This window comes from Pseudophryne corroboree, chromosome 3 (assembly GCF_028390025.1).
Source record: "Pseudophryne corroboree isolate aPseCor3 chromosome 3, aPseCor3.hap2, whole genome shotgun sequence".
Classification (NCBI taxonomy): domain Eukaryota; kingdom Metazoa; phylum Chordata; class Amphibia; order Anura; family Myobatrachidae; genus Pseudophryne; species Pseudophryne corroboree.
In genome coordinates this window covers 101478366-101502674 of record NC_086446.1, presented here as the reverse complement: position 1 = coordinate 101502674, position 24309 = coordinate 101478366, and the positions used below count along the sequence as shown (strand labels likewise).

General features: G+C 43.1%; 1 protein-coding gene across 1 annotated transcript in view; it reads right to left on the bottom strand.

The window, feature by feature from the left end:
• Positions 1–1489: 1489 nt before the first annotated feature.
• LOC135057209 (uncharacterized) overlaps positions 1490–24309 on the bottom strand; it is a 284086-nt gene continuing 261266 nt past the window's right edge. Inside the window, 1 exon segment of the mRNA XM_063963101.1 lies at positions 1490–2997. Coding sequence (XP_063819171.1) covers positions 1523–2997 — 1475 coding nt within the window. The 3' untranslated portion in view covers positions 1490–1522.

Here is a 24309-nt window from a genome sequence, read left to right as displayed (position 1 = left end):
TTTGACACTTTGGACCACCCTCTCATTCTGCAAATCCTTCACGCCCTTGGTCTGCGTAATACTGCCCTTTCCTGGCTGTCCTCCTACCTCTCTGATCATTCCTTCTGTCTCCTCTCATGGTGCCACCACTTCCACTAACTGTAGCTGTCCCCCAAGGTTCTGTTCTTGGTCCTCTCCTTTTCTCTCTCCATACGTCCTCTTTAGGTGAACTCATTCGCTCTTTTAACTTCCAATATCATCTCTATGCTGATGACACTCAAATCTATCTTTCCTCCCCTAAGCTCTCCACTACTCTCCTCACTCGTGTATACAACTGTCTCTCTGCTATCTTTTCTTGGATGTCCCAGCACTTTCTTAAACTCAACATGTCTAAGACTGAGCTGATCATCTTCCCACCCTCCCGCACAACCTCACCTCCCAAAATATTATCTATTGATGGCACTACTATCTCCTTTAGCCCCAAGTACGCTGTCTTGGAATAATCCTTGACTTCTCCCTCTCCTTCAAACCACACATACAGCTCCTCTCACAAGCCTGCCACTTTCATCTCAAAAATATTCCAGGAATAGACCCTTTCTCACCCAGAATGCCACTTTGACCATTATCCACTCACTGGTCATTTCCAGACTGACTACTGTAATCTCCTCCTATCTGGCTTCCCTGACAAATACCTCTCTCCACTCCAATCTATCCTCAACGCTGCAGCGCAGCTCATCTTCCTCACCAAACACACTACGTCCACCTACCCTCTCCTACTAGCCCTTCACTGGCTTCCCTTCCCTTTCAGAATCCAATTCAAACTTCTCACACTCACCTGCAAAGCCCTCACCCACTCCTCTCCCATTTACATCTCTGACCTTATCTCCCTTTACTCTCTCACCCGTCCTCATCGCTCTGCTAATGCACGCCACCTCTCTTGCCGACTGATTACTATGGGCTCCCAAGACCCGCTTCACCAAACCCAGTCTAATCTCATCCTAACCCTCTGTTCCACGCTCACTGTCTACCATATCTGTGCCACCCCTGTCTGTCCCTCCCCTTTAGAATGTTAGCTCTCACGAGCAGAGCTCTCAACCCTCAAGTGCTTATCCTTCTCTTACGTAAACATCCTCGACAGCACCTAATCCTATGGTTTTCTGCAACTCTGATACTTATGTCAGTGTTATTTAACCTGTAAATGTCCTATATTGTCTTCTACTGTAAGTCACTATTGTCCCGTTTTGATTTTTCATTTATGTAATCTATAATTGGGCACTGCGGATCCCTTGTGGTACGATATAAAGGATAATAATAAATAATTATTATTATTAATTTTCCATGTGTAGCTCTGGTATCCATTTCTCAATCCAACTCACTGATTCCACCGCCCACACCTTCCCCATTCCCTACTTTTTCAAGCCTATTTGTGTCAAATCTATTCTAGCCATTGAATCCGTAAACTCCTAGTTTATAAAAAACTGACCTAAATTAACAGATTTTTAAACCAACATTTTCACCATTGGCATATGTGCGTGCACGTTTATTATTTTTCCTCATGAAGTTTCTTATGTACAATCAGGTCGGAGTTACTGATAAAGCCCTTCCTGCACTTCGAGCACATAAATGGTTTCTCTCCCGTGTGAGTTCGCTGGTGGATAATGAGCTTTGAGTTACTGGTGAAGCTTTTGCCGCACTCGGAACACATGAACATCTTTCCTCCGGTGTGAGTTCTCTGGTGAGTGACGAGACTCCCCTTAATGGTGAAGCTTTTCTCACACACAGAGCAGGCATAAGGCTTCTCCCCCGTGTGATATTTCTTGTGTACGACCAGTTGGGATTTTTGAGCGAATGTCTTCCCACACTCAGGACACACAAAAGGTTTTTCTCCGGTGTGAATCCGCCGATGAGCTACTAGATCCGAGCCTTGGGCAAAGCCTTTCCCACAATCGGTACAGACGAAGAGCTTTTCCCCGGTGTGACTTCTCTGATGTGTGACAAGGGTACCTTTTTTGGCAAAGCATTTTCCACACTCATTACAAACAAACGGTTTCTCGCCAGTGTGACTTCTGTAGTGTATTATGAGAAGGGCATTACAGACGAACCTCTTCCCACAATCAGGACACACGTGTGGTTTCTCACCTCTGTGGTTTTTCTGATGCTGGCCCAGATGTGAATTACTTGTGAACCGCCTTCCACATTCTTTGCATTCAAAGGGCTTTTCCCCTGAGTGAATCCGCATGTGCTCTTGGAGAATGGCATTACGGGCAAAAGCCTTTCCACAGTCCGGACATACAAAAGGCTTTTCTCCTGTGTGAATTCTCTGATGTATAACAAGCAACCCATTGCTAATGAACCGTTTCCCACAATTTAAACATACATGAGGTTTCTCCCCTCTGTGATATTTTATATGTTTAACGAGCTGAGAGTTGGTTGTAAAGCTCTTTCCGCATTCTGTACAGGGATAAGGTTTCTCTCCTGTGTGAATTCTCGTGTGTTCTACAAGACTGGTCTTACGGTTGAAACATTTTCCGCATATGTTACACACGTAAGGCTTTTCTCCTGTGTGAAGTCTCTCATGTCTAATGCGTTGCCCATTGCGGATAAACCTTTGCCCGCAAGCAGAGCAAGCATATGGTTTTTCTCCTGTGTGAAGCCTCATATGGTTCACGAGAACTGTATTGCGGGTAAAGCGTTTCCCACATTCAGAGCAGAGAAAAGGCTTCCCTACTGTGTGAATCTTCTGGTGTGATGTAAGTTGCCGTTTGGTGGGAAATTTGTCTCCACACTCGCTGCAAATACAGTTTTCAGTTTCAGCGCAAACTGTGCCAGGTGCACCATTCTCCGGGTGGTTATAGAAACTTAAGTGTACTGACTCATTAGTTGACGCCTCAGAACTTGGTAGTTTGTTTGGGACATCTGGGTATTTTGCAGGGGAAAAGTGTGCATCAGCACCGTTCATGTCACACTTTGGAGCTTGAACATGAAACATCCCTGCGGTGTTCCCACTGTATCCAGCAGCTGAAAGCAAAAATAAAGTACACGTACAATCAAAATTTCCTAATTTCAATCATTTTCTTTCTTAAAATGTATGTAGACACTTGCTCCCTACTCTCCGTGATACACTACATCAGTAGTGTCTATAATCTCATGGTATAATCATGAGGTACTTATAGCTGGTCGCCCTTACTTTTAGTTTTAGCTTTGTCATCTACTTCTCAATTCCGCCTTTTGGCTAAGATCAAGTGTAGTACCTTCTCGAGGGAAACACTTGGTGGAGTACCTGTTCTTACACTAGGAGCGTGAGAGGTTCTTAGTGTGGAATGGAGAAACACCTTGTGGAGTACCATTCCGGGGTGTGGCAATGCCTCTGGTCGAGAGTGGAAAAAAACTGGGCTTAGTATCCGCTACCTTCTTAGGGGTTGAAATCGGATCCCTTACGTGGAGCGGGAACGGCCTGGTCTAGTAGCTACTCTCTTACTGGGGGTTGATCCTGGCACAGAGTGGGTATGAAGCTTGGTCTGGCTGAGAGGTCAGGAGCAGCTCGAAGCTCAAGGTGTTTTGTGCCCCTGGAACTGAAAGGGGCAGTGGTGCCGGAAATGCACTGGGGATTCGGACCACCAATGCACGAAGGCACTTTAGCACTTAACACTTCAACCCTTCCTGTCTGCTCCCACTTTCTTTTGCCCTGGCCTTTTGGCTAGGGCAAGGATAATTTTTTATACCCTCCCCCCTGGCCTTCTGGCTGGGGCATATTTAGTTATTCACGCACATGTTTTGCACTTTTGCACTACACATGCACTTATTTATGTTGTTTAGTTTGTCACGTCACGTTTTTTTGTTTAGGGTTTAGGTGAGACCCTTATGGGCCACCCTCTCCCCTAGTTGCTGAGGCCCCCTCCTTTAGGGGAGGGCTAGAGGCTGTTTTCGATCCCCAGGGGGAAGCTTCAACCAACCTTGGGGATACACGAGGGTCCGTCTGCGCTTCGGCAAGGGGGGGACCCACAGTCCCTTTTTCCCCTCAGTAGGCCTTTTGGCTCTGAGGGGTAGGGGAGTAACGGGGCCCTTCTCCTTTTAGAGAGGGTACAAGAACCTACGCCCCCAGCACGTTTGGCACAGAAAAAAAAAAATCTACTTCTCAATTCCTTTGTTTAGCTACAATTTATCTGGTTGTTGGACAATTTATCTGGTTGTTGGAAATATGTCCCATGTGTGATTTATCCTTTTGAGATATAATTCTTGTGTTTTTCCTCAATTTTACTAAAACCATTTGTTACAATGTGTTTTCTCTAACTGTTATATTGTTCGTGTTCTCTTATATGGACTCTGTAATTGCATATACAGTTCTCCAATAAAATATGTTTGACTTTTTTTTATATAGACTAATATACAAGAATAAGCAAATAAGAGTGTGATTTTAATAATTTTGTTTTGTGGAATTAAAGAAATAAGAACTCTCAATTTAGTTACGTTTGTTAATTGTCTTTCTGTGAGGTCCATAGGGTCCACAGGGGAGACCAATCGGGTGTAGGTGGTGATAAAGGCCCGGGCACCAAACAGTTAAAGCTTTTAGGTATCCCAAGGTATAAAGTTTTATACTATTTAGGTATAAAGCTTTTAGGTATCCCAAGATGCTCCGGTCCTTCCCCCTTATAATCCGCCTTCAGCTCAGGCCCAAGGCTGGAGCCGGATAGAAGAGAAGAAAGATGTGGTATACACAAGAACACACACTCACGGACAGGTGAAGGGAAACCGTGACCCATAGAAGCCAGGTGCGTCAGGGTGGGTGCCCTGTGGACCTGACAAAAAAAATGAGTTAACATCTTCAGGTTCCATGGAGCTCCACAGGGAAACAATGGTGATGTCCCAAAGCAGTTGTTCAAGGTAGGGGACGCTCCTGAGCGGATAAAAGAATCCGGCGTCCAAATAAAGCATCCTGGGGAGGTGAATTTATCAGAGGTATAGAACTTGAGAAACGTGTGAACAGAAGACTACATGGCCGCCTTGCAAAGTTGTTCGGCGGGCTGCCCACGAAGGACCCACAGAGCGAGTAGAATGAGCAGAGACAGTATTCGGCGCAGGGAGGTCAGCCTGCGTGTACACCTGTGAGATAGTCATGCAAAGCCGTCTGGCCAGAGTCCGTTTGTCAGCTGGCCAGCCCCTCTTGTGGAATACGTAGAGGACAAAGAGGGAATCCGATTTCCGGATGGAACTGATCTGAGCCACTTAGATTCGAAGGGCATGGACCACTTCCAAGGAGGCCATCCCTGCCGTGAGGTCCGAGGATTGGAAGGCCGGTACCACTATTTCTTCGTTTAGGTGGAAATGGGACACCACCTTCGGAAAGTAGCCAAGGTGAGTTCAAAGAACAGCCCTGTCCTGATGAAAGATCAAAAAGGGAGAGCAAAAGAATAGCGCCCCCAAATCAGACACTCTTCTCGTCGATGCAATAGACAGAAGAAAAATAGGATTTTAATACCTACCGGTAAATACTTTTGTCTTAGTCCGTAGAGGATGCTGGGGACTCCGTAAGGACCATGGGGTATAGACGGGATCCGCAGGAGACATGGGAACACTATAAAAATTTGAATGGGTGTGAACTGGCGCCTCCCTCTATGCCCCTCCTCCAGACCTCAGTTAGAAAACTGTGCCCAGGGAGACGGACATTTCGAGTAAAGAATTTATTGTTTAAACACGGTGAGTGTCATACCAGCTCACACCACAAATATACCGCAGAACATGGTATTCAAAAGAATACCAACCAACGGCATGAAAAATACACAGCCACATGCTGAGAGAATATGTAACACAACCAGTGTGTCAACACAACCAATAAAAAGACACCGCCTGCCATGGCATGCACAACATCAGCAACAGCCTGACAGAAAAGAAACACCACAAGAGTGTAACCATAACCAATAACTGCAGACACAGTACGCACTGGGACGGGCGCCCAGCATCCTCTACGGACTAAGAGAAAGGGATTTACCGGTAGGTATTAAAAGCCTATTTTCTCCTACGTCCTAGAGGATGCTGGGGACTCCGTAAGGACCAAGGGGTTTATACCAAAGCTCCAGACCGGGCGGGAGAGTGCGGACGACTCTGCAGCACCGATTGAGCAACATGAGGACCCCATCAGCCAGGGTATCAAACTTGTAGAGCCTAGCAAAAGTGTTTGAACCCGACCAAGTATCCGCTCGGCAAAGTTGAATCGCCGAGACTCCTCGGGCATCCGCCCAAGAAAAGCCCACTTTCCAAGTAAAATGGGTCTCCACTGAATTCGGTAACGGCAATCCAGCCGTAGAACGAGCACGCCGAATCGGATCACAGATCTAGCGTGTAACCGACTGCAGAGACGCAGGCGCCCCAATCACGCTGGGAGCATACCGGACAAACAGAGTCTCTGTTTCCGCAATCTGAGCCAAAAATGGCGACATAAATATTCAAAGCTCTGACTACATCAAAAGACCTTGAATCAGCTCAAGTAACCACAGGCATCAAATAGGCTGGTTTCTGCGAAACACCTAGACCACTGTTGGCAGAACTATTATCCGAGTTCTCAATTTCACTCTATCCACCTGGAAGATCAAACAGGCGCTCTTGTGAGACCCAGCCGCCACTTCCGACAACCGCCTTGCGGATGCCAAAGCCAAAAGCATGACCACTCTCCAAGGGAGAAAATTTAACACAACCTTTCAGAAAGGTTCCAATCATTGTGACACAAGAAAACTCAACACCACGTCAAGGTCCCACTGTGCCAATGGGGGCACAAATGGAGGTTGGATGTGCAGTACTCCTTCCATGAAGGTCCGAACTTCCGGAAAAGTCGCCAATTCTTTCTTGAAAGAAAATTTATAAGGTCAAAACCGCACTTGAATGGAGCCTAACTTTAGGCCTGCACCCATACCTGCTTGCAAAGAATGGAGAAAAACGACCCAGCTGAAGCTTCCGTAGTAGCCTTCTTGGATTCACACCAAGACACATATTTTCTCCAAACACGGTGGTAAGGCTTTGCCGTTACTTCTGTTCTAGCCTGAAGAAAAGTGGAAATTACTTCACTGGGAATACCCTTTCTGGCTAGGATATGGCGTTCAACCGCCACGCCGCCAAACGCAGCCGCGGTAAGTCTTGATACACGCCCGGATCTTGCTGTAACAGTTCCTCACGTAGAGAAAGAGGCCATGGATCTGCTATGAGTAAATCTTGAAGTGGATACCAAGCCCTCCATGTTCAGACCGGAACAATGAGGATCGCCTGAACCTTTGTTCGTCTTACGTTTATCACCTTCAGAAGAGTGAAAACGGAGGGGACATGTAGACCGACTGAAAACACCCAAGGTGTCCGGAGGACGTCCACTGTTATAGCTTGAGTGTCCCCTGACCTGGAACAATATCCCTGAGATCTCTCGTTGAGGCGAGACACCAACATGTCGAATTGAGGCACACCTCAAAGACTTGTCGCTTCAGTGAAACTTCTCGATGACGACTGTATATCTCCCGGATGGAGATCGCATCTGCAGAGGAATCTATTTCTCCGTCGTTCACATCCGGACCGAAGACTGCTAATATAGCGTTTACCAGTCCTTTTGACCTAACGGAAAACTTTTACGGCATCTGCCATTGCCGCTTTGCTCCATGTTCCGCCGTAGCGGCTTACTTACACCACAGCTGTCAAGTCGTCCGACAGAATTAACACGGCAGATCACTAAGCATATGTTCACTGAAAATAGCTCTTAATCCAAGAAACTTATTGCAGACAAGCTTCCCAGCTTGACCTTTTCCTCTGGAAATACTTCCCTTGCCAGGACTGTTCCCCAGTCTCGGAGATCTGCATGCATGGACACCAGGATCTCCACCTGGATTCCGAACCTTCGTCTGTCTAGGAGGTGAGAACTGAGCAGACACCACAGGAGCGATATCCTGGCCTTTAGGATTATATTCTGGCGCATGTGCAGGTGAGACCCGGACCACATTTCCAACTGGCCCCGTGAAACCACTCTGGCATTTGACTTGCTCACTGAAAAGCCTCTTAGGACATATTGATGGATTGTCACTGCAAATCTGATCCTTCTGTGGATCCTCAGACCTCTTTCTACAGAGAAACACAGAACCTCAACCGTTCAGTAACTACTCTGATACCCACCTCCGACATCTGCGTCGTTGGGAACAACAGCCATTCCCTGTGTTGAAGAACATTCAGAGAGAAACAACGATTTGCACCACGTGTTTCTTGACCTCACCTTAATCAGGAGAGCGTGTCAGTACAGAATAACAATAGCTCTTACTATTGAAAGAAACCCATCATACTGCCATCACTCCGGTGAAATGGCAAAGACAATCCTGGATAGCAACCTAGGTAAGCCGAATGCGGAGAAAAACGCATTTAACCCTTTTCTACCTTTACGTGCTGGAGCTCCCTTCGTAAGTAGAAATCTTTGTTTCTTTCTTTTTTTTACAGGGACAGCAGGACAATGTCCTGAACCTGACGCAACTCTGATATGGCGTCGCATACTACCCCCCCTTCCAGAGGGGAATCGCTAAGATCTATTAAAAAAATCAGTGAGGGGAATCATCTGTAAACTCCAGTATGTCCCCCTTTGGATTCTATTATTAACTCACAGGTCCAGGTCCATTCCCGTACTGACTGAAGAATAGTAGACGAGTTCCCACCGGAGTGAGCTCCAGTCAGATAGACCCAGCGACATGCGGTGGATGTGGTAGAAACAGAAAACGACATCCGCTTCTGCGAACCTAACAAGGCTGCAGAACTCTTACCTTTTCACCTTCCACAATCTGCACCGAAAAGGGAAAAAAGAACGGTATCAAACCGGTTAAAATGACTGCATCCCACAACAGAATGCGTCACCAACCGTTGTGAGGGAATCTAACTCACGAAGTTAGACTTACCAGTGGTATCCGCCGAGAATGACTGAACTGAGGCCTCCCCAAACAGCGGTACACCGTCCCAGGGAAATACTCCAGTATCTCTCGGATTCAGCCTCAGCATTTCTTCTACAGTCGCCCGGCAGCCTGCCGCCATGTTATAGAGAAGAATCACCATAAGACACATCCCCTCTCTCTTTAGGGTAATTCTATCGGAAACCTTTCCGAATACAAACACTCCCGCATGTGCATGTAATGCAAATAACTCCAAAGTAAAGAATAAAATATCACTTAGCTTCCTGTGTACGATCCTTTGTGACAGGGCCCCGTGTCGACCAGGAGTTGACTTTCACAGTATTCTATCCATGGCGGGAAAGGAATAAACATTCGGACTCCTTATGAGGATCTGAGACCAACTCGTGACGGCCGACCTAGAGCTTTATCAACAGAGCGACCAGCACATGAGAAGGAATACTTTTACTTCAGCATTCATTAGAAATCATAATATGAATATACATAAATGTAATACACATTTACACACATATCATATATATATATATATATATATATATATATATATATACACACACCATTCATATAAATGGATTGTCCGGAACCATCGGGTCCCTAGTGACAATAATGTGTTCTGAATGTGTATGACCATGTACTGAATGCCCCAGTTGTGGATCTAACAGGAAACCTTACAGTCGACAGAAAACCTAGTATTCGTCGACAGCAGGGAGTAGTAACCAGGCAAAATAAGGTCCGAGGGAAGTATACACATATAATTTTAATAACACTCCCCCACAAATACTACCATGTCTGTGCTCAAGCTACAGGCCCATGGAACAGAACCATACATATACATAAAAAAATATATATACAGGTTAGTTACAGCATGTTAATTTTCACCCAGTAATAACAGTTGGTGCCGACAGGGTCAACCACATATCACTGTGTCTCCCCTACAATGTTTACTTCGAAAAGCATACAATTACTAACCTGTTGACACTTCATCTACTGAATCAAGTATCAACAGGAGTCGGCGATGCCGACAGAGAGAATCCCATAGCTGTTTGTGACCTAGCACTCACACATGTCGACACATGTGTACTAAAAAGCTATAGTGGGTATATCTGACAGGGAGACCACAGACATATATGCACAACTCAATTGATTACATGGCCATTATCTAGGATAGTGCTATATTTCATACAATCTTGCACTAATCACTGTGCCCCCCCTTCGTTTACACTGTACACTGTTTTGGCGGGGACATGTAGAAAATGGCGCTGAATCATGTTGTGAGGGCTAAGCCCCGCCCCTTTTCGGCGCGCTTCAGCTCCGCTAATATTTTAGCTTTATATACTGGCAGGGGTCCGTATACAGTGCCTATGCACTGTATATGTGTTTAACCAGGCTTAATGGAGAGTATATTGCTGCCCAGGGCGCCCCCCCTGCGCCCTGCACCCTTGAAAAGCCGTTGGTGTGTGGAAGCAATGGCGCGCAGCGCGACCGCTGCTTTATACTGGCGGGGGTATCGTACACGGTGCCCGGGCACCGAATATGCAGCTCTTGCCAGTGAAAAGGACTTTCAGTAACTTGCTGCCCAGGGCGCTCCCCCCCAGCGCCCTGCACCCGGTGAGTGCCGTTGGTGTGTGGGAGCATGGAGCGCAGCGCGACCGCTGCGCTGTACCTCCGTTACTGAAAGTCTTTTGCCGTCTTCTGTTCTTCTAATACTCACCCGGCTTCTGGCTTCTGTGAGGGGGGTGACGGCGCGGCCGCTGCGCTGTGCCTCCGTTACTGAAAGTCTTCTGCCGTCTTCTGTTCTTCTAATACTCACCCGGCTTCTGTCTTCTGGCTTCTGTGAGGGGGGTGACGGCGCAGCTCCGGGAACAAGCAGCTAGGCGCACCAAGTGATCAAACCCTCTGGAGCTAATGGTTTCCAGTAGCCTAAGAAGCAGAGCCTTTGAACTAAGAAGAAGCAGGTCTGACTTCTCTCCCCTCAGTCCCATGAAGCAGGGAGCCTGTAGCTAGCAGGTATCCCTGAAAATAAAAAAGCCTAACATAAAGTCTTTCCAGAGAAACTCAGCAGAGCTCCCCTAGTGTGTGTCCAGTCACTCCTGGGCACAGAATCTAACTGAGGTCTGGAGGAGGGGCATAGAGGGAGGAGCCAGTTTACACCCATTCAAAGTCTTATAGTGTGCCCATGTCTCCTGCGGATCCCGTCTATACCCCATGGTCCTTACGGAGTCCCCAGCATCCTCTAGGACTTAGGAGAAAATAGTCTCTGCTTTTAACCATTTGAGGTTGACAGAGTCCAGGGATTCAAACGTAGGCTCCAGAAGCGCATAAAGAACCACAGACAAATGCCACAGAGCCACTAGAGGGACAAAGGGAGGTTGAATACGGAAGACATTCTGAAGAAAGGTGCGAACATCCGGCAGTGGAGAAATTCTGCGTTGGAACCAGCTTGAAGAAAGGCATGGATCCGAGAGACCTTAAAGACCAGAGGGTCATACCGTCTTGCAGCACAAGACTGGAAGTATGTATGCCACACATGGTCATAGATATGGCGGAGGCCGGTTTTAACACCCTGAGCATGGTCTGGACCACTGAGGTAGAGAAACCTTTGGACCTTGGGAGGGTGACTCAAGAGCCACACTGTCAAAGACAGACGTGCTAAGTCCAGATGTAGACAAGGACCCTGAGACAACAGGTCTGGTCATAGCAGACGTGGAAAAGAAGCACCTATAGAGAGACTCTGGAGATCAGAGAAACAATTACACCTGGGCCATGCCAGTGCTATCAGCAGGACGGTGCCTCCTCCTTGCCTGAACTTCCGAAGAACGCATGGAAGAAGAGAGACTGGACCGAAGATGTATGGCAGACAGAAGGTCCATCTCAATGCCAGGATGTCCACAATGACTGCTTCGGGGACTCTTGTCCTGGACCTGTACACCTTGTGGTTGTTTCATAAGGGCCATGAGGTCCATGTTGTCGAAGTCAAAAATATTACATACACACCACATACAAACTCCACACTGATGAGTCGCTGTGCGGGCGAATACACGCAGCGTGCACAGCGATATATGGTAGCATACGCATTCACACAGACAAGCCACAAAGATATATTCAACACATATTTCACACCACGCATAAATTAAACATGTCAAGCACCAGACATTATAATGTATTAAATTATATAATAGAGTATAACATCATATATATGTATTATTGGAACGGAACAAGATAAACATGTCATGCTTGGTGTCAAAATGATCAAGGGAATAAGTGTGTTATTTTGATAGCTGTGGTAAGGTTGGAGCACATTGCAACGATTAGTTATGATTAAATGTATGAAATCTAAAGTCACTCTTATTAGAACAAAGAAAATCATGTGGGCAGGAAACCAGTGGCCAACCCCTATGATGTCTTCTTCAAGGCTGGACGTTCCTTGCATATGAACTGACCAATGACAGATCATGAATGAGAGACCTCCCTCTCCTGTACCAATGGAAGGAGCCTGAAACCAACAACCTGTTAACTCCCACTGTTTTGATATAGGCAGTTTTTTAGGACTTAGAGAGTTAGTTGCTGTTTGTTTGCTGTTGAGGGAGAGCTAAAGATGGAGACGACGGTTCACTGGGCATTGAGGGACAGGGTAAAGTATGCTGGCTGTGGCTGTAATGGATTCTTTTGTAACTATCTGCTTCTTGTGTAATTGTAACATTATAACTGAATGATACATGTGATATATTGTATACATATCCTTTTAATATCAAATATATACATCACTGAGCGTTGGAACTCAGACAATGTGTGCGAGTGCTTGTTTTCTCTTAAGGGATGTAGTGTTTGCGACGTACAGCGCACTTTTATCGTATATGGTAATAAGATGCGCCTAGCGTCCGCAGCATATATTAACGCTGGTATTTTAAATATTTATTAGAAATAATCTGAACTTCTCAATGTCCGGCTGGCCCCATTTGTCCACTAGAAGCTTGAAGACCTCTGGGTGTAGAGACCACTCGCCAGAGTGCACATCATGACATCTGAAGAAGTCTGCTTCCCAGTTAAGGACCCCTGGGATGAACACTGCCAAGATGGCTGGGAGATGACGTTCTGCCCATTGGATGATGAGAGCCACTTCCTGCATCGCCAACCAACTGCGAATACCTCCCTGTTGGTTGAGGTAGGCCACCGCAGTGGGGTTGCCGGACTAGACCTGAAATGGTCTGCCATGGATCATGTCCCATGCCAGCATGAGTGCCCAGTAGAGAACTCAAATCCCAGGACTTAATGATGCACTGAACAAACGCTGCTGTGGTCTACAAGCTAACGATGAACGCATTTTGATGCTGCTGGACCACATGCCGTTTGTTTTTTTGTGTTATCAGTTAAGGCGCTGATATGAAATTCAAGGGACAATATATTTCTCACAATATTGGAAATGCTACAGCGTATTTTTATTGTTGCAAAACAAGGTTCAATAAGTCATATTGTGTTTGATTCAGATTGGATTGTTTATCTGTTAAGTAAATTTGAAGAGCATTTAAAAGTCGGTGCAAAGGTATGATATAGCTGTGTTAGCATGCTGCGGCCTATTCGCATACTGCTAACGCAGGCCTAAAGTAACAAACTTCCGGTGCTTGTATAATTTGTGATTTATTTGTGACAAAAGAGCTAGCCGCATGGTCTGTCCACCATTTTGTCCATGCACATAGCTGAGAATAAGGGGGGGGAGCAGTGGCCATTTTAGGAAGGTCACTCTATCCACTTAGCTAACAGCTGACCTTCAGTGTGTTTAAAACAATCAGTTTCTTTTGTCACAAATAAACAATATATATGTACAAATCCAACACCACTTAAAAGCTACCAATGAATTTAACTAACCCATGCCATAGTCAATTACAAATAGTTTCAATTGGGCCTAGTGAGAGTTAATAGTGAGATGAATACTTGATGTAAGAATTACACACAGATATATACGTTATGGTAAGAACTTACCGTTGATAACGTGATTTCTCTTATGTCCACAGGTATCCACAGGATAACATTGGGATATTGTCGAGCGACAGCGAAAATGGCACCAACACGGTCACGAGCTTTCTGGCCTCCCAGGATGCATTGGGGCCTCCACTATATAGTCCCGCCCACTGACTCAGTCAGATCAGTTCTTTCCACAGCGATTTTAGGCAGGAACATTAGGTAGAGACTTGTACAGGCGATAAGAACACACATGCACACCCTTCCATACAAGAAGGAAGAGGTTTAGTGATTGTCTAGATCCTCAAATCAGATGCGTCAGGGTGGGAGCCCTGTGGACATAAGAGAAATCACGTTCTCAACGGTAAGTTCTTACCATAACGTATATTTCTCTGGCTGGGTCCACAGGATTATCCACAGGATAACATTGGGATTCCCAAAGCCATTTTAGTGGTGGGGACGCTCCTGATTGCACAGGAGGACCTTTCGCCCGAAGTCTGCGTCATGAGAGGCAAAAGTATCCAAGGCATAATGTCTGATGAACAAAACAGAAACTGCTAAAGGAGCGCCTAAACATCAAGTTACATATAAATTATAACAAATTGTGATATGCTTATAGAGATCGTAATTCCTGAGATGCTGCGCTTGCCGGAATACTATGTGTAGTATTGAGGTAGAAACAAGAGAAAAAGAACAAACGGCTGCGCTGGATGTCAGGAAAATAAATATAATGTACAGAGAGCCAACGTAAATAATTGCAGTATTTATTAATTAATAAAAATAAAACATGTATACCGGTAAAAGTATTATTAAAAAAGAGTCACTTTATAGTAAACTCATAATATCTGATAATAGCTCATGGTTAATATTGAGATGGTGGACATAACCTTGATAGAGAAAGTCCGTATTCCACTTAATAAGGTTAATTGCTATTAGAAGACAGGGTGCACTGATAATTTCCCAATTAGGTATGGGTCCCTCGGTTAGAGCAAATCTCAATACCTCTCCAGTGGGCTGGTCAGAGCCGAGCGTCCTCGGCATAAGAGTCCTGCAATACCCACATAAGCTGTGCAGCGGAGGGGAGATAGCCGTCTGTTCACAAGCTGACTGTGGCGGCGTGTATGTTAAAGCCGCTGACGACGGGAGCTGTAGGCGGAGGGTGCAATGTAGGTGAAGATCGATGTGCATCTTGTAGTAACACCTAAACTAGGTGTGTGTGGGGGCGGGTCCTGACGCGTTTCGTCACGCTCCACGTGACTTTTTCAAAGGTAGATTCCTGCCTCCAGAATATCCGGTATTTAAGGGCTGATCAGATCAGTGTAAACAGATGTCTATCATCAGCAATTAATAGGAACAGATGAAATGCAAAAACGAAGGCTCTCTTGTACATAAACAGCAAACACTAATAATGACTGGCAGAAATGACTAATAATAAAGTAACTTATTTGTGATTTACTCTATTGAAATTCACAACGGACACCAGTAGAGTATATACATATTCTTATAATAGATGTTATATATTTAACGGTATGGAAAATTGGAAATACTGGTTTCTACGCATACTATAGAGAAGACACATTAATTAGCGGCACATTTTCTCCGCAGCTAGCTTACCATATGGTAGTTAACAAAGGGATATAAAGAGACTCTAAATAGACACTTCTAACTATATGTATACAGGTAGTACCGCCTTGGAGTAAAAATAAAATAAAAGATGAAAATAAATATAAAAATGAAAATAAAAATGAGAAATGATGAGAATAAAATTAAAATAAAGCTAATAAACCGGAGGACATAAAAATTCACTTATATTGTCATCTGTATTCGAACTCCGGTCCCTGTGATGTTATTAGTCTGTCGTCTAACCATATACACCACTGGGTTTGTTGAGTGTATAGAGAACAGACTAAAGGGTTATCACAATAAACGTTTAACTCTGTGCATATTCCAGTGTGGTCTAAAGGAACAGTAACATTTGTGACAGATGTCTAGATATACATATCATGCAGAGAAGACATATATGAATGCCTCATAAAGGATCTAATAGTTATTAGTTACACTTTGTATATAATGTCACTGTAAGCTAAGTTTATTCATCCTCATAAATATTCTAAACAAATTAATGATGAATGGCAGGGATTATATAGATGAGCCTCTTCCGTATGTCTCCAGGCATCTCAGAATTGATCGTAACCAATCAGTTTATCAATAGTAGTATATTAAATGAATATCGATAATGTGTATATTATATCCAAACGATATATACTTCAACTGCTAAAGCAAAGTAAGTAATGGATGGTTTCTGGAACTAGAGTCACTGGGCAATATTGAGAGGTCTACATAACTCAGGGGTAGTAACAGGCGATAAAAGTAGAATTAAACTATTATGAAAAATCAAATTCAATGCTTTCATTAAGCCCTTCCGGTGTGAGTGTTCTCAATTTATGTATCCAATAGTTTTCTCTAAGGCATAATTTTCTGTATCTATCTCCCCCACGTATTGTGGGTTTGATGATTTCAATACCCACTAGTTGGATATCATCCGGATTTTTTTGATGCTTGTCTAAGAAATGTCTGGAGACACTATGGAATATAAAGCCCTTTTGGATGTTACGTCTATGTTCAAGGAATCTGGTCCTGAGTTTACGGGTTGTTCTGCCTACATACATTAAATTGCATTTACAGATCAGTATGTAAATTACGAAGGAACTGTTGCAGTTGATATGTGAACCTATCTCAAATTGTGAGGAATCAGAAGCACTAAAACTTTTTGCATTATTCTGAATATAATAACATGTGATGCATTGTTTAGCACCACATTTAAAGCACCCTACTATTTTTGGAAGCCACTGTATATTTCCAGCCGAGGCTGTACTATCATTAGTGTGTCTTCTGTCTACAAAGAGACTTGGGGCAAGCTGTTGCTGTAGGTTATTGGATTTTTTAAAGATCACTGACGGGGTATCTTTCAATTCAGATCTAAGAATCTGATCTGTAAGAAGGATAGGGTAATTATTGCGGATAATATTTCTAATCTTGGACGAAGAACAATTGAACTGTGACAAAAAATGTGGTTGGTCCTGTGCAAATTTATGTGGATGAGTGTTTACTGTTAGGAGGTCTCTTCTGTCTAGGGCATCGGTCTTTTCCCGTGCTATTTTAATCAGACCCGGAGGATAACCACGGTTACAGAAAGATAAAGAGAGCTCATCTGCTTGTGATTGGTAATCCTTTCTATCACTGCAGTTACGCTTAATGCGTCTGAATTGTCCACAAGGGACATTATTCAACCATGATTTATGGTGTGAACTTCTAGAATGAATAAAGTTTAGAGTATCGACCTCTTTGCGAAACGTTTTCGTGGAGATATTGCCCTCAATTATATTGAGGGAAATATCAAGAAACGAGATAGAAGATTGGTGCGCAGTGCCAGTGAACCGTAAATTATAATCATTATTGTTTAAAGAAGTGATGAAATCTGATGATAAAGATATATCACCATCAAAAATAAAAAACATGTCATCTATGTAACGGCCATAGTAGACAAGGTCCGCGCCAAAGCTCCACCCCCAGACATGGTCGTCCTCAAAGGCGCCCATGTACAGGTTGGCGAAGCTCGGCGCAAACATCGTCCCCATGGCCGTCCCAAGTATCTGTAAATAATATTTCTTATTAAACACAAAATAGTTGTGGGACAATATGAAAGTGATTGAATCCAATATGAATTGTTGTAACCCAGAGTCAATCGTACTTGTTTTGGAGAGAAAGTCCGCTATAGTAGAGAGACCCCTCTGATGTGGAATATTGGAATAAAGTGCCTGTACATCACAGGTCATAAAGAAATAAGAACTTTTCCAATTGATGTTTGAAATGGCATTTAAAAAACATGTGGTGTCTTTGATATGAGAACGTAAAGAAGAGGCAAGTGGTTGTAAAAAATAATCAACAAAATGTGATAAATTAGATGTGAGGGACCCCACACCAGAAATAATAGGCCAACCCGGGGGTGCAGTGAGGGATTTGTGGATCTTAGGTAAATGATAATATGTAGGAGTGATAGGGTGAGTAGGAATCAAATATCTGAATTCTTCCTTGGTTATGATGCCTTTGTCTAAAGCATCCTTAACCATGGTTGTCAGTGATCTATGGTAATCTTGTGCAGGGTTGGTTAATAGATTGACATATGTGTTACTGTCATTAAGTTGCCTAAAGGCCTCTGACAGATAATCCTCAGTATTCTGAATAACAATGCCCCCTCCCTTGTCTGCCGGTTTGATGACAAGGGAGGGGTCATTGGCAAGTTTCTGCAGAGCCAATCTTTCATGAACTGAAAGATTGTGTCTGTATTTAAATCTTTTTGATTCTTTCTGACACAGGACGATGAAGTCATCCAATGTTTTTTTATAGAATATATCAATGGCAGGGCTCCTGTGATGTAAAGGGTAGAACTGAGATTTATTCCTAAACTTCAGATTACGTTCGTTGGTGCGACCTTGGTTGTAAATCTGTACACCTGAGTCAGAAGTGTTATTTTCAAGGAGTAAAGATTCCAACATGTCTAAACCAACTCTGTCCTGGTCATCTAATAAAATGGGTGAGCCATCAAGTTTTCGTTTGGTCAGATTCTTAGTCGCAAAATATCTTTTGCGTGCTAGTGTGCGTATGTAGGTATTAAGTTCTACAAATAGATTGAAAAATGTAGGGGGTTTTGGAAGGGGCAAATTTAAGGCCCTTGGCCAGAAGTGCAGACTCTGATGGAGTGATCTGTGAGGAGGACAGGTTATAAATATTTGTCTGTAGGGTCTCATGTCTCGCTTTTTTTCTTTGTAACCTCCTGCCTCCTCTGCATCCTCTGTACCTTCTTCTCTTGCTCTTTTTGGAGAGTCTACTCTGAGAGCATCGTAACGATTGTGCATATGATAAGGGAGTCTGTGTTTTAAAATCCTCTGGTCCTTCTCTGAAAAATTGCTAGAATTCGTAGGACCAGAAAAAAAGCGAGACATGAGACCCTAAGTCAGACAAATATTTATAACCTGTCCTCCTCACAGATCACTCCATCAGAGTCTGCACTTCTGGCCAAGGGCCTTAAATTTGCCCCTTCCAAACCCCCTGCATTTTTCAATCTATTTGTAGAACTTAATACCTACATATGCACACTAGCACGCAAAAGATATTTTGCGACTAAGAATCTGACCAAACGAAAACTTGATGGCTCACCCATTTTATTAGATGACCAGGACAGAGTTGGTTTAGACATGTTGGAATCTTTACTCCTTGAAAATAACACTTCTGACTCAGGTGTACAGATTTACAACCAAGGTCGCACCAACGAACGTAATCTGAAGTTTAGGAATAAATCTCAGTTCTACCCTTTACATCACAGGAGCCCTGCCATTGATATATTCTATAAAAAAACATTGGATGACTTCAACGTCCTGTGTCAGAAAGAATCAAAAAGATTTAAATACAGACACAATCTTTCAGTTCATGAAAGATTGGCTCTGCAGAAACTTGCCAATGACCCCTCCCTTGTCATCAAACCGGCAGACAAGGGAGGGGGCATTGTTATTCAGAATACTGAGGATTATCTATCAGAGGCCTTTAGGCAACTTAATGACAGTAACACATATGTCAATCTATTAACCAACCCTGCACAAGATTACCATAGATCACTGACAACCATGGTTAAGGATGCTTTAGACAAAGGCATCATAACCAAGGAAGAATTCAGATATTTGATTCCTACTCACCCTATCACTCCTACATATTATCATTTACCTAAGATCCACAAATCCCTCACTGCACCCACGGGTCGGCCTATTATTTCTGGTGTGGGGTCCCTCACTTCTAATTTATCACATTTTGTTGATTATTTTTTACAACCACTTGCCTCTTCTTTACGTTCTCATATCAAAGACACCACATGTTTTTTAAATGCCATTTCAAACATCAATTGGAAAAGTTCTTATTTCTTTATGACCTGTGATGTACAGGCACTTTATTCCAATATTCCACATCAGAGGGGTCTCTCTACTATAGCGGACTTTCTCTCCAAAACAAGTACGATTGACTCCGGGTTACAACAATTCATATTGGATTCAATCACTTTCATATTGTCCCACAACTATTTTGTGTTTAATAAGAAATATTATTTACAGATACTTGGGACGGCCATGGGGACGAGGTTTGCGCCGAGCTTCGCCAACCTGTACATGGGCGCCTTTGAGGACGACCATGTCTGGGGGCGGAGCTTTGGCGCGGACCTTGTCTACTATGGCCGTTACATAGATGACATGTTTTTTATTTTTTATGGTGATATATCTTTATCATCAGATTTCATCACTTCTTTAAACAATAATGATTATAATTTACGGTTTACTGGCACTGCGCACCAATCTTCTATCTCGTTTCTTGATATTTCCCTCAATATAATTGAGGGCAATATCTCCACGAAAACGTTTTGCAAAGAGGTCGATACTCTAAACTTTATTCATTAAAGAAGTTCACACCATAAATCATGGTTGAATAATGTCCCTTGTGGACAATTCAGACGCATTAAGCGTAACTGCAGTGATAGAAAGGATTACCAATCACAAGCAGATGAGCTCTCTTTATCTTTCTGTAACCGTGGTTATCCTCCGGGTCTGATTAAAATAGCACGGGAAAAGACCGATGCCCTAGACAGAAGAGACCTCCTAACAGTAAACACTCATCCACATAAATTTGCACAGGACCAACCACATTTTTTGTCACAGTTCAATTGTTCTTCGTCCAAGATTAGAAATATTATCCGCAATAATTACCCTATCCTTCTTACAGATCAGATTCTTAGATCTGAATTGAAAGATACCCCGTCAGTGATCTTTAAAAAATCCAATAACCTACAGCAACAGCTTGCCCCAAGTCTCTTTGTAGACAGAAGACACACTAATGATAGTACAGCCTCGGCTGGAAATATACAGTGGCTTCCAAAAATAGTAGGGTGCTTTAAATGTGGTGCTAAACAATGCATCACATGTTATTATATTCAGAATAATGCAAAAAGTTTTAGTGCTTCTGATTCCTCACAATTTGAGATAGGTTCACATATCAACTGCAACAGTTCCTTCGTAATTTACATACTGATCTGTAAATGCAATTTAATGTATGTAGGCAGAACAACCCGTAAACTCAGGACCAGATTCCTTGAACATAGACGTAACATCCAAAAGGGCTTTATATTCCATAGTGTCTCCAGACATTTCTTAGACAAGCATCAAAAAAATCCGGATGATATCCAACTAGTGGGTATTGAAATCATCAAACCCACAATACGTGGGGGAGATAGATACAGAAAATTATGCCTTAGAGAAAACTATTGGATACATAAATTGAGAACACTCACACCGGAAGGGCTTAATGAAAGCATTGAATTTGATTTTTCATAATAGTTTAATTCTACTTTTATCCCGTTACTACCCCTGAGTTATGTAGACCTCTCAATATTGCCCAGTGACTCTAGTTCCAGAAACCATCCATTACTTACTTTGCTTTAGCAGTTGAAGTATATATCGTTTGGATATAATATACACATTATCGATATTCATTTAATATACTACTATTGATAAACTGATTGGTTACGATCAATTCTGAGATGCCTGGAGACATACGGAAGAGGCTCATCTATATAATCCCTGCCATTCATCATTAATTTGTTTAGAATATTTATGAGGATGAATAAACTTAGCTTACAGTGACATTATATACAAAGTGTAACTAATAACTATTAGATCCTTTATGAGGCATTCATATATGTCTTCTCTGCATGATATGTATATCTAGACATCTGTCACAAATGTTACTGTTCCTTTAGACCACACTGGAATATGCACAGAGTTAAACGTTTATTGTGATAACTCTTTAGTCTGTTCTCTATACACTCAACAAACCCAGTGGTGTATATGGTTAGACGACAGACTAATAACATCACAGGGACCGGAGTTCGAATACAGATGACAATATAAGTGAATTTTTATGTCCTCCGGTTTATTAGCTTTATTTTAATTTTATTCTCATCATTTCTCATTTTTTATTTTTATTTTCATTTTTATATTTATTTTCATCTTTTATTTTATTTTTACTCCAAGGCGGTACTACCTGTATACATATAGTTAGAAGTGTCTATTTAGAGTCTCTTTATATCCCTTAGTTAACTACCATATGGTAAGCTAGCTGCGGAGAAAATGTGCCGCTAATTAATGTGTCTTCTCTATAGTATGCGTAGAAACCAGTATTTCCAATTTTCCATACCGTTAAATATATAACATCTATTATAAGAATATGTATATACTCTACTGGTGTCCGTTGTGAATTTCAATAGAGTAAATCACAAATAAGTTACTTTATTATTAGTAATTTCTGCCAGTCATTATTAGTGTTTGCTGTTTATGTACAAGAGAGCCTTCGTTTTTGCATTTCATCTGTTCCTATTAATTGCTGATGATAGACATCTGTTTACACTGATCTGATCAGCCCTTAAATACCGGATATTCTGGAGGCAGGAATCTACCTTTGAAAAAGTCACGTGGAGCGTGAACGCGTCAGGACCCGCCCCCACACACACCTAGTTTAGGTGTTACTACAAGATGCACATCGATCTTCACCTACATTGCACCCTCCGCCTACAGCTCCCGTCGTCAGCGGCTTTAACATACACGCCGCCACAGTCAGCTTGTGAACAGACGGCTATCTCCCCTCCGCTGCACAGCTTATGTGGGTATTGCAGGACTCTTATGCCGAGAACGCTCGGCTCTGACCAGCCCACTGGAGAGGTATTGAGATTTGCTCTAACCGAGGGACCCATACCTAATTGGGAAATTATCAGTGCACCCTGTCTTCTAATAGCAATTAACCTTATTAAGTGGAATACGGACTTTCTCTATCAAGGTTATGCCCACCATCTCAATATTAACCATGAGCTATTATCAGATATTATGAGTTTACTATAAAGTGACTCTTTTTTAATAATACTTTTACTGGTATACATGTTTTATATTTATTTTTATTAATTAATAAATACTGCAATTATTTACGTTGGCTCTCTGTACATTATATTTATTTTCCTGACATCCAGCGCAGCCGTTTGTTCTTTTTCTTTTATAATGTCTGATGAATGTGTTTATGGAAGACCATGTGGCTGCCCTACATATCTGTTCTGCTGAAGCACCCTGCTGTGCTGCCCAAGAAGGACCTACCTTACGTGTAGAGTGTGCAGAGACATTAGCCGGAATAGGGAGATCTGCATGAGAATAAGCTTCTGATATTACCATTCGGAGCCACCTCGCCAGCGTCTGTTTACTAGCAGGCCAACCTCTCCTATGGAATCCGTAGAGGATGAAGAGAGAATCTGTTTTCCTGATGGCACTAGTACGATCTATATAGATTCTTAAAGCCCGGACCACGTCCAGTGACGCTTCTCCCGCAGATAGTCCCGATATCTGAAAAGCTGGGACTACAATTTCTTCATTCAGGTGAAACTTTGATACCACCTTTGGAAGATAGCTAGATCTCGTTCTGAGAACTGCTCTGTCTGGAAAAAAAACTTAGGAAAGGAGACTTACATGATAATGCTCCTAAATCTGACACTCTTCTGGCTGATGCCACAGCTAGTAAAAAAAGAACTTTAACCGTTAACCACTTAAGATCTGCTCTCTCAAGTGGTTCAAACAAAGGACCCTGGAGAAATTTAAGAACTAAATTCAAATCCCAGGGAGCTGCAGGAGGAACAAATGGAGGTTGAATATGTACTACTCCTTGGAAAAATGTACGTACATCCTGTAGGTCAGCAATCTTCTGCTTAAACCATACAGTCAACGCTGAGACTTGCACCCTCAAGGAAGCAACTTTCAACCCTTTATCCAATCCTGCCTGAAGGAAATCCAAAATCCTAGCTACTTTAAAAGATCTCGGATTGTAATTTTTTCCAGTACACCAGTGAATATAGGCTTGCCATATTCTATGATACACACGAGCCGAAGAAGGCTTTCTTGCTCTAAGCATGGTTTGGATTACTTGTTTCGAAAATCCTTTAGCCTCTAAGATAGAGGTTTCAACAGCCACGCCGTCAAAGATAGGCGATCCAGATGACTGTGACAACAAGGACCCTGCATTAACAGATCTGGTCGTTGAGGGAGCAGTATCGGTGCTTCCACGGACATTCTCAACAGATCTGTGTACCAATGCCTTCTTGGCCAAGCTGGAGCTATTAGAATGATTGCTCCTTTTGCCTGTTTTATCTTTGTCACTACTTTGGGTAACAGAGATATTGGAAGGAACAGATATTCCAGCTGAAACCTCCATTCTACTGACAGTGCATCTATCAGGACCGCTCCTGGGTCCCTTGTTCTTGATCCGTACCTCGGAACTTTGTTGTTTAGACGAGACGCCATAAGGTCTATCTCTGGTAGACCCCATCTGTTCACCA